This window comes from Carassius carassius, chromosome 26 (genome assembly GCF_963082965.1).
Source record: "Carassius carassius chromosome 26, fCarCar2.1, whole genome shotgun sequence".
Lineage (NCBI taxonomy): Eukaryota > Metazoa > Chordata > Actinopteri > Cypriniformes > Cyprinidae > Carassius > Carassius carassius.
The window spans coordinates 348,203-360,573 of NC_081780.1; the positions used below are offsets into that span (position 1 = coordinate 348,203).

The following is a 12,371-nucleotide window of genomic DNA, read 5'->3' on the forward strand; positions in this document are numbered from 1 at the left end:
TTAATTAGTAAGTTTTACAGATGCAGTGTTCTATCCTATATTGTCATATTTCCTATTGAAACACAAATATTTTAATGAAATCTTTTGGAATTAGTTATTTCTGCTCTGATCGTCAGTAACACTTTGTAGAATAAGTGTGAATCAAATGTAAACGTGACGTGTGTGAATGTGTGGCGTGTTTGTGTCCACAGGCATCATGGGATGGACTGACGGGTCGAATCCTCTTCAACAAAACCAACGGCTTGAGAACGGACTTCGACCTGGACGTGATCAGTCTTAAAGAGAACGGACTCGAGAAGGTGTGTGTGTGTGTGTGTGTGTGATACAGGCCTACGTGTGTGTGTGTGTTCATGCATCAAGTGTGTGTGTGTTTTCTGCACAGATCGGGACGTGGGATCCTCCGCGGGGACTAAACATGAGCGAGAATCACAAGAGTAAAATCACCAACATCACAGACTCACTGTCCAACAAATCACTGCGTGTGTCTACAATACTGGTAAACACACACACACAAACACACACGCGCACGCACACGCACACACACACACACACACACACACACACACAATGCAGATTAAACATGTTTTAAAGAACAGAGATGCTACACTTTTAGAATATCAAAAAAATAATTCCCTCCAAAATGACAATTATATTTGTATAAACATTTTTTAATGAATATATTTTGTTGAATTCATTTTAGTTTGATTTTTTGTAATTTTGTGTGTTTTTGTTATTTTTATTACTAGTTGTAATATTTCTATTAAGGTAATTTTTTGTTGTTGTATTTATTTATTTCCAGGTGGTAATTTTAGTTCATCAGTTTGTTTTAAGGAACAGAGATGTTACACTTTTTAATATTAAAAGAAAAATTCACCCATAAATTACTATTATATTATTATAAACATTTTTGGATAAACTAACATATAAAATAGATATTAGTTTAGGTCATTTTAGTTTATTTTTAAGTAAACAGCTAAACCTGTTTTAAAAAATATATATATTTTATTATTTAGTGTTTCAATTTATTTCAAAAAAAGTTTTTTTTTAATTTAAACATTTTAATTCAATTTTCAAGAACACAGATGCTGTCCTTTTGAAACACTGAAATAATAAATTACACAAAAATGAAAATTCTGTCATTCATTAATATTTTCTTTCATTTGCTTGCAATTAAAATGCATTTATTTAATCCATTTATTTATATTTGAAGAGTTCATTTGTGAAGATAACTTTTATTTAAAAATTGTAACAATTTTCAAAAATATTTTTTATTGTGCATTTTAATTCATCTCAATCAAAATGCAGTTGGGTTATTTTGGCTAGGCACAAAATAACAAAAAAATACAGTTAAATAACACAATAAAAACACGATAACATAATAAAAAACATCAGACTAATAAACACAGTGACAGATGAAGTTGAAGATCTTCTGTGTGTCTCAGGAGGAGCCCTACGTCATGTTTAAGAAGTCGGATAAACCTCTGTACGGGAACGACCGCTTCGAGGGATTCTGCGTGGATCTGCTGCGGGAGCTCTCGGGAATCCTGGGCTTCCGTTACGAGATCCGGTTAGTGGAGGACGGCAGATACGGAGCGTTTGAGGAGAGCACGGGGCAGTGGAGCGGCATGGTGCGCGAGCTCATGGACCACGTGAGTGCTTTACACCATCACTGCATTCAATCAGAGTTGACAAACTGATTCATTTGAATCTTTCGGCCGGTTATGCAAAAGCATCACCTGAGGGATCTTTCTTTGCTGATTGGTGTGTTGTGTTGGTGATTGACAGAAAGCAGACCTGGCCGTGGCTCCGCTGACCATCACATACGTGCGAGAGAAGGTGATTGACTTCTCCAAACCCTTCATGACCCTGGGCATCAGCATCCTGTACCGCAAACCCAACGGCACCAACCCCGGCGTCTTCTCCTTCCTCAACCCTCTGTCCCCTGACATCTGGATGTATATTCTGCTGGCTTGCTTGGGTGTCAGTTGTGTGCTGTTTGTCATAGCCAGGTAACATGTGACCTTCACGTGCGTTTGACCACACGTCTGTCCTCATCCTCGCTCTCAGGAAACGGGGCCATTTGTGCCTGAAAATACCTGAAATTTAATATGCATTGCTAAGAACTTCATTTGGACATATTTAAAGATTATTTTCTCAATATTTAGTTTTTTTTGCTCCCTCAGATTCCAGATTTTTTAAATAGTTGTATCTCAGCCAGATGTTGTCCTAATATTGTGTGGGTATTTGGGAAACTACAGCACAAAAAGTAAAGAATCCCAGATGTAAATATTAGTTTTATAACTTGAAGTACAAAATAATATATATATATTTTTTACAGTACTTTTGTATTTGACAACAATATTTATGTCTATTATTTTAATAATAGCATTTTAAACTAATAATAAAATTATTATTATGTCATCTAAAAAGAGGTTTGAGTCCATTTTAAAGTTGTTTATAATAATGTTTATCATATCACAGTTCAAATTGCAATTTATGACAAAATAATTGCAATATATATATGTTGTTTTGGCAAGTCAAGCCCTATATATACTGTAAATACATTACAAATAAAATCAATCAAAATAAAACGCTTCCCAAACAAACTTTATTCATTTGATCTTAAGTTTTGGGTGTTTGTCAGCTTGACATGTGACCATTAACTGGCATCTGAGAACTGTGAACATATGAATTATTAAAATATCAGGGGTTCAAGTAAATGGCTGACAAAAATATTAATGAATCCCAGAGTAAGGCATAAATAAACATCTCTGGACCGCTGTTGTTGTTGTTATTATTTTAACATAATGTACTTAAAGTGCTCTATTTCCACTCGCTAATTTGGTACTTAATATACCATACATTTTTCTTTAGTACTTATACTATTATTGCACTAAATAATTTTGTATTTAGTTGGAAGAAAAATAATCTAAAATTTAAATATAATTGCAACACACCACATTATTTACATTTATGCGTTTAGCAGAGGCTCTTATCCAAAGCAATTTATAATAGAGCATAAGATATATATATCTATAAGATATAAGCGATATCTTTGTCGTACTATCCTTTCATCTGTTAAGGGTGACTTCCAATCTCCACCAAGCTGTTGTTTAAAGTAGAAAATAGCTTCCTTTGTTTACAACCCTGTTTCAGTCTCTTTCAATATAAAACTCAAACATAAAACAGTTTTTGTCGCCATCTAGTGGCAGAACAATGTAGATAAAAACAGACCAATTCTCAATACCAAATCCTATTATTAAATAATACCATTTATTAAAAAAAGGAATATTTTCTAAAGGAATATTTAATAAACAAGAACAGCCATAAAAAAAGTTGCAAGGCAATTCAGTCGAAAGTACAAAGGCAGCACTGAACAAACAGTATGATTGGATTCAGTACGCTGTAAATTCTCTAGAATGGAGAAATGAATGGCAGCGTTTCCTGATCGTGTGATGTTATGTTGAAGCCCTCTGGATATCCCATAATTACTTTCTCAGTTACTTTCCCCTTCATCCTCTCTAATATCTGTCTCACTGTAATATCTCTCTGTCCTGCTTTAATATCTCGCTCAGCGTTAATGGCCACGTCTCACAGGAGTCTCAGCTGTATTCATTGGAAATCCTCTGAAATCAATCAAGAGCAGGAACGGCTCTCAATCAGACGAACAAGTGCTGACATAAAGAGTTTTTTAAAGCTCGGTGTCGATGTTTAATGTTACCGGCCACATGATACGAAATAAAAGCCACGACTGTCACCTAAGTTAGATTGGAATATGCACAGTGAGTGTGACTGTGAGGCATTCTGGGTAAGTTCTGGATGATATCAGCACAATCGTGTGCAGTCGCTGGGTTCCACTCACAGTGTCTTCTTCTGCTCTATAATTGTAATATTGACTGGTGTATTGATTAGAAAAGCCCCAGTTTACTTCTAAACACACAGAAGAGATTTCACAAATCCCAGAAAGCACATAGAGATGTTCCTCAAGCTCTAGACAAACACACACATGCGCTCGGCTTTATTTAGCATTCAATAATCAGTCACATACATCTATATACACTTGATTTGTCACATAGAAATAATGCAAAATATCCCATAGTTGATATTCATTTTAATTATTTATATAATTCAGAATTTTCTTTCTCTAACACCCCCGCCCTCACACACACACACACACACACACGCACGCACACACACACACACACACACACACACACACACACACACACACGCACACACTCACTCACACACACACACACACACTCTCTCTCACACACACACACACACACACACTCTCTCTCTCTCACACACACGCGCACGCATGCGTGCACACACACACACACACACACACACACTCTCTCTCTCTCTCACACACACACACACACTCTCTCTCTCTCTCTCTCTATCTCTCTCTCTCTCACACACACACACACACACACACACTCTCTCTCTCTCTCTCTCACACACACACACACACACACACTCTCTCTCTCTCTCTCTCACACACACACACACACACACACACACTCTCTCTCTCTCACACGCGCACGCACGCGTGCACACACACACACACACACTCTCTCTCTCTATCTCTCTCTCTCTCACACACACACACACACACACACACTCTCTCTCTCTCTCTCTCTCACACACACACACACACACACACACACTCTCTCTCTCTCTCTCTCACACACACACACACACACACAAATAAAAAATCGAAAGATGCAAATAGATTTGATGAACAGTTACCAAATAGAAATATGACCCAAACCTGGCCAGTGCATAAGAACACAGCAGTTTTGGCTGAAATGTCTTGCCATTAGAGCCTTAATGTTTGTTCTCAGTGTGTGTGTGTGTGAGAGAGATGTGTGTGTTTGTGTCAGTGAGTGCATCAGTCTGCTCTCTCTCTCTCTCTCTCTGTGGCTCAGGTTCAGTCCGTACGAGTGGTATAACCCTCACCCCTGTAACCCCGAGTCAGACGTGCTGGAGAATAACTTCACGCTGCTCAACAGCTTCTGGTTCGGTGTTGGCGCTCTCATGCGGCAAGGTGAGTAATCATGCTGTTAAACTGCTTTTAAAGCAGCAACTCAAATTAAACTTGTGTCATGTAACAGGGACTACTGAACAGACATTTAGAAGTTGATTTTAAAATGCAATGCATAGTTTGACATGCAAAGTATTTAAAATAAAATAATGCTTTATATGAGCACGATAAAAAGCAAGCATCAGTAGCACAGGTATATTTGTAACAAGATTTCTGGTCCTCAGGCTCGGAGCTGATGCCCAAGGCTCTGTCCACTAGGATCGTGGGAGGAATCTGGTGGTTCTTCACCCTCATCATCATCTCGTCCTACACTGCAAACCTGGCCGCCTTCCTGACGGTGGAGCGCATGGAGTCACCCATCGACTCGGCCGACGACCTGGCCAAACAAACCAAGATCCTGTACGGCCTGGTGGAGGACGGCGCCACCATGACCTTCTTCAAGGTACTGCAGGCGTCCTCCATCCGCCGTGCACCTCAGATTCATGCAGCGCTTCAGACAGGACAGATGCTTCAAAGCAAAGAGGAGAGTAACTGAGTCATGATTCAGAATGATTCAGTTCAGTTTTGATTCAGTTCAGCTCCATATTGACTCAATTCAGTTCAATAAACAGGAAAATAACAGTGATATTATTGTATAAATAATCAGTTTTTAAACAAATTAATTTAAGCTATAAAACATCTCTATAGAAGTCATTACTCTGGTTGATTCAGTTCACTTTTGATTCAGTTCAGCTCAACATTGATTCAGTTCAACAACAGTGCTAATGTTGTAAAATGAATCAAAAAGTAGAAATCTAATTAATTTTTATGCTATAAAGCAGCTCTACAGAAGACAATAGAGTCATTATTCAGAATAATTTCAGTTCAGTTTTTATTCAATGCAGTTCAATAAACAGAAAAATAAGTGATAATATTGTAAAATTCATCAATTATTAAACAAATGAACTTTTAAGCTGTAAAACAGATCTACAAAGGACGAATGATTCAGAATGATTCAGTTCAATAACCAGAAATGAAACTCAATGAAACTTACAAATCATACATCAATGGAAAATGCATTTATTCAACTTCTATCAGATGATGCATAAATCTCAACTAAAAAAATTGGATTTGTGCTCTACGGTCACATATTTCTGATTATCAATAGTCCGGTTACATCTCCGTCTCCGCTGCAGAAAACCAAGATCTCGACGTATGATAAGATGTGGGAGTTCATGAACAGCCGGCGTCAGTCTGTGATCGTGAAGAGCGTGGAGGAGGGCATCCATCGCGTGCTGACGTCTGACTACGCTTTTCTGATGGAGTCCACCACCATCGAGTTCGTCACGCAGCGAAACTGCAACCTGACGCAGATCGGCGGCCTGATCGACTCCAAGGCGTACGGCGTGGGGACACCCATGGGTACAACACACACCTGCATCGTCAGCAGTCAAACATTCACACTTACAACTGAGGTCAAAAGTTTACAGCCCCCTTTCAGAATCTGCTAAATGCTAGGAGGGATCATACAAAATGCATGTTATTGTTTTATTTCACATAGAGTCCACAAGAGAAAATAAGAGTTGAAGTTATAAAAATGAAGTCGTCCAAAAGTTTTCACCCCCTTGACTCTTAACACTGTGTTATTAGCTGAATGATCCACAGCTGTGTGGTTTTGTGTTCAGTGATAGTTGTTCACGAGTCTCTTGTTCATTCTGAACAGTTAAACTGTCTGCTGTTCTTCAGAAAAATCCTCCAGATCCCACAAATTATTTGGTTTTCAAGCATTTTTGTGTATTTGAACTCTTTCCAGCAGTGACTGTATGATTCTGAGATCCATCTTTTCACACTGAGGACAACTGAGAGACTCAAACACAACTATTACAGAAGATTCAAACCCTCACTGATGCTCCAGAAGGAGAAACCATGCATTAAGAGCTTGAAAACTTTTGCAATTTTAATATCAGGGTAAATTTGACTTATTTTGTTTTCTGGGAAACATGTAACTATCTTCTGTAGCCTCTGAAGGGCAGTACTAAATTTTAAAATATATATATTTAGGGGAAGTAAGAATAATGCCAACATCTCCATTCTGTTCAAAAGTTTTCACGCCCCAGCTCTTAATGCATGGTTTCTCCTTCTGGAGCATCAGTGAGGGTTTGAATCTTCTGTAATAGTTGTGTTTGAGTCTCTCAGTTGTCCTCAGTGTGAAAAGATGGATCTCAGAATCATACAGTCACTGCTGGAAAGAGTTCAAATAGGGTTAAGATTTCAAATTATTGCCAAAGCAGTTATTTTCTACTTAAAATATGGAACGCGTCATATAATATTTATATATAAATAAATAAAAGTAAATATGTTGATGTGTAATTAATGTAAATTAAATGATTAAATGAATTAAATTAAACAAGTCTCATATCTTGAGCCAGATGGGACAAGTAAAATTATTTCATTAAAAAAGGAATGAAATAGCAGAGGTTTTATAGAAATCTGAGTGCAGTTCTGTGGTGGAGGAGGGAATAAAAAGGGAAATATTTATCCATATTTATCTGCACAAATCCTCTGTTTCTGCTTCCCCTCTGTGCAATCCTGTTATCCACACACACACACACACACACACACGTCTTCAGAATAACAAGCATTCATTTGATCGTTCTGGGACGAGTGACTCATTCTGCGGGACTCAACTGATCCACTGGAGGACTAAATACATATTCCTGGAATAACATCAGTGCTTTAGGAAAGAATACAGCTCGTGTAATGATGTTTGAATGAGGACTGGAGATAATAAAGGATTGAAGCTCCATCAGCAGCGTTTGTGTCGATTAGCATAGAAAATCCTCTAGACTCGTCCTTTATTTATTTACGTATTTATTTATTTGCTTGGATTTATTTATTTAGTGGTTACAAAAAGAGCTGAAAATGAAAGTGAACAACACAAATTCTTTTAAAAATTAATATTGGCTCATTTATAGAGTTATTATGGTTAACTAAAACTAAAACCACAACAAACAAAAATCATTACAATCTAAAAAGCATGAAATAAAAACATTAATAGGCATTAAAGCCACTAAAAATGACAAAAGCACAATTAATGACAAACTTTCAATAATTAAGTTAAAATGAAGAAGAAAACTATAAAAATAAAACATTCAAAATATTAATAAAAAATGTAAATTATAATAAAAAAAAAACTTTACCTAGAATTAAAATTAAAAAGAAAAATATAAAAACTCAAATACAACTAATTCAAAATATTATTAAAATCTTAAAAAAACAAAACATGAAATAAGAATAAATAAAACCTGTATAGACAAAAAACTAGTAGAAATATTATAAAGTAAAAATAAAAAAATACGAAATAGGAATGATAATAATAATAATTATTATTAATAAAAACCATAACAGTATCTCAATCAAACTTCTTATTCACTGAAAGTATAAAAATAAAACAACAGTAATGAATATTGTTCATCAACTAGAAAAGCATTTACAGGATTTTAAAGCTCAAATACTGTATTGTATTTTTCTTATTTAACAAGAAAATGGTAATTGACATTATGCCACTGATGGGGCCTGATTTACACAGAAACTAGAATGTGAAATAGTTTGAGCTGAATGTAGGTCAGTTCAAGTGGACTTTAATGAGGGATTCACCTGTGTCCCATGGTTCTCGCTCAGGCTCGCCGTATCGGGACAAGATCACCATCGCCATCCTGCAGCTGCAGGAGGAGGGCAAGCTGCACATGATGAAGGAGAAGTGGTGGAGGGGGAACGGCTGTCCGGAGGAGGAGAGTAAGGAGGCCAGTGCCCTCGGCGTACAGAACATCGGCGGCATCTTCATCGTCCTCGCCGCCGGCCTGGTGCTGTCCGTGTTCGTGGCCGTCGGCGAGGTGCTGTACAAATCCAAACAGAACGCGCAGATCGAGAAGGTACCAGACGCAAACACCAGAGATCACCCTTTCACTTCTTTATAGGACAAATACTAAAGTATGCTAGGTCTTAAAGTGACAGCAGCCCAATAAACCTGCTGTGTCAGTCACTCTTTCACGTCTTTATGGGACAAATACTAAAGTACATTAGGTCTTAAAGTGACAGCAGTTGAATAATCATTAAAGCATTTTAAGCCATTCAAAAGCAAGTCAGCACGAAAGAGATGTCAATGCAGTACTCACGCTCTGTGACAGATTGTTTCTTTGTGCACACACACACACACACACACACACTCTCTCTCTCTCTCTCTCTCTCTCTCTCTCTCACACACACACACACACACACACACACACAACTGGTCAATGCAGTGAACCAACCCCGTGACATCAAATACTCTGGTACTGCAAGAAGGCGGCACCCATAAGCTATAACAAATGATATAGACATTTAAAAAATGAAAAAACAAATACATAATAACATGACTAAAGTTTTAACCCAGATTAAAATGAAAAAGTAAAATGTAAAAATAATATTAAACAATATTAATAAAAACAAAAAACATGAAATAAAAAATTACAAAATCACAATAACTTCAAATAAAATCAAAATGAAAAGGGAAAATATAATAAAAACTAATTCAAAATATACATTGAAATATATAAAAATATTTAAAAAAATATATATATACAAATATAATACGATTACTAAACATTTAACTAAGATTTAAATTAAAAACAGAAAATGGAAAAAAAACTAATACAAAATATGAATAAAACAAAAACATGAAATAAATATTAATAGAAACTAGATAGACAAAAACACACAATAAGAGATGACTAAAGCTTTAACTACATTTAAAATAAAATAAAAAAAACAAATTCAAAATATTAATAAATAATATAATATTTAAAGTATACTAAAATAACACTGGTTATTCCAGAAACAGTCTAAAATGTAACTCATCCCTCATTGAAAATAAAAGAATGTATATAGTTCATCATCTAAAACTAAACTAAAATGACTATTTGGATTTTAAACCTAACATTTTAAAGTAGAATATGTTCCTTTGAGCTTCATTAGAATTTTGTCTGGACATCTGGACATTTATGCCACTGACAGGGCCTGGTTTTCAAGCAGACGTACATATCTGAATGAATTAGAAAAGGAAAGGAAATCAACACGTGTCTGATTTGCTCTTCTGTGTGCAGCGCTCGTTCTGCAGCGTGATGGTGGAGGAGCTCAGGGTGTCTCTGAAATGCCAGCGACGGCGGAAACAGAAACCCCAGCCGCCCGCCATCGTCAAAACAGAGGAGGTGATTAACATGCATACCTTTAACGACAGGAGGCTCCCGGGGAAAGAGACCATGGCGTGACGCCTCTCCTGTGACTCGTCCAAATGACGGACACAAAGATGTTTCCTGTGGAAATCCGGATTCGTGAGCGATACTGAACTACATCCCTCACAGAGCACTCCATCACTTCTGCTCTCATTCACGTTGCTTTTCTCTGTTTTCCCTGTGAAAATTGGTCAATGTTTCAAACCCATCCGTTTTCCTCATATGCCGCCTTTATTGCTGCCTTCAAGAGTATTGTTCAGTTTCTCCATATTCTTCAATAAAGAGTCATGAACTTAACCAGCCCGCTCCACATGAATCACAACATTGCCAACTCTGATTTAAAAATGCATTTGTAATTGGGAGGAAAAAAACTTTTTTTGATGATTGAGCTATTCATCCCATCCCATCTTCTCAATACAATATAAAACAAATTCCATTTATTTGTAAGAAGTTATGTCTCGCTCTACAATTTCGGAACATTCTGGGAATGTTAGCATTGGCATGTTAGCAACCCGTCAAAATAAAAGTTTGGTTTAACTTGAAGAAATTGTGACAGAAATAAAGGCCTATTACTGTTGTGCACATTAACTATTTATAAAATGATTAAAACTTTAAAATAAGTTTTAAAATAATTTTAATACATTTTTTAAATAATAATCATCACGCTATTTATTCCATAATTTCATTTTGATAGTAAACCCTGTGTATTACCCCCCCCCCCAAAAAAAAGAGTTTGTTTGACTTTCAAATGATTAAAAGATAGATTAAATTAATATTTTATGCATTCATTTGATAACCAGAAAAACACAGAATTTATGAAAAAAAAATATTTCTTGCAGCTATTGTAAAAATAAATGTTAATTCGTTTTTATGCATTCAAATAATAAGACATGCTTAAACAGAATTTGGTAACAATAAAACAGAACATAAATCAAATAAAAAATAAACCTTTCTTAGGACCCTAAACATTTTCTTTTTGTTAAAATTGATGTTAAATTGCATGTTTGCAATTGCAGTTTCATTATTTTAATTAAGCATGCTTTCTGACTAATACGATTTAATTTAACCATTAAAAAGGATTCCATAAATATTTAAATGGAAAAAAACAGAATCCAGAAATAAAAATAACTCAGCATAGAACGCCTCTGCCATGTTGCCATCAAATAAAACAGTTGCCATGCCAACTTGCTACTCTAAGAGAACTTGCTTGCCCCGCCTCCGGAGCCTTCTGATTGGTCCACTGTTTTGGAACTGACATTAATTAGTGCACATTTTAACTTGACATTTCAGACGTTTCAGTTCATAATGTTAATCTGAACATTCAAAAGTAACACACACAAAGTATAAAAATGATGAAATGTTCCCTTGACGTTCATACAACCAAGAAGAAACGTTTTTAAAACATTTTTAAAACTGGACGATTTGAACATTCAGAAATAATGTTTTCATAACTTAACGGGAACGTTAGCAAAACGTTCTTAGAACATGTTTTTGTTAACTGAGAAATAGCCAATAGCGAACCTTATTTTTGTCATTCAAACACTAGCTAAATCTCACAGCAAATTCATATGAACTCACTTGTATTATTTTGTACGATTTCTGTAACGGTTAAGTTTAGGAGCGAAGGTAGGTGTGGTCCTTCGTACACATTCCTACGAATTTGCCACCTCGTAAAACATGTGTGAATTTTCAGAAATCGTATGAATTCGTACGAGCGAGGTACAAATTGCCATGAGATCAGGTTGGCTAAATCTGGAAAGCGGTGTCGTTTCCATTAGAAGAAAACAAAATGATGTGATCAAAGAAATTAATTATGATCAGTGCGAGCTTACAAAATAATTTATTTAATCCCAGAAAGTCAGACCGTCAAAAAAAATTATTATTCTCTTGATAATAATTATTCCAGCATAATTTTTTAATTGAAGGCAGCAATATATCTGCAAAAAAAAAATGTTTTCTTATTTATTTTTGTCTTGTTTTCTAGTATAAATATATATAATATAATATATATATATATATATATATATATATATATATATATATATATATATATATATATATATATATATATA

General features: G+C 35.6%; 1 protein-coding gene across 1 annotated transcript in view; it reads left to right on the top strand.

The window, feature by feature from the left end:
• Positions 1-10,596, top strand: part of LOC132105426 (glutamate receptor ionotropic, kainate 2) — a 40,188-nt gene extending 29,592 nt beyond the window's left edge. The window contains exons 8-16 of the mRNA XM_059510508.1: positions 192-299; positions 383-496; positions 1,443-1,649; positions 1,786-2,009; positions 4,935-5,053; positions 5,275-5,492; positions 6,226-6,451; positions 8,711-8,961; positions 10,171-10,596. Coding sequence (XP_059366491.1) covers positions 192-299; positions 383-496; positions 1,443-1,649; positions 1,786-2,009; positions 4,935-5,053; positions 5,275-5,492; positions 6,226-6,451; positions 8,711-8,961; positions 10,171-10,335 — 1,632 coding nt within the window. The 3' untranslated portion in view covers positions 10,336-10,596. The remainder of the gene's footprint in view (positions 1-191; positions 300-382; positions 497-1,442; positions 1,650-1,785; positions 2,010-4,934; positions 5,054-5,274; positions 5,493-6,225; positions 6,452-8,710; positions 8,962-10,170) is intronic.
• Positions 10,597-12,371: the final 1,775 nt, after the last annotated feature.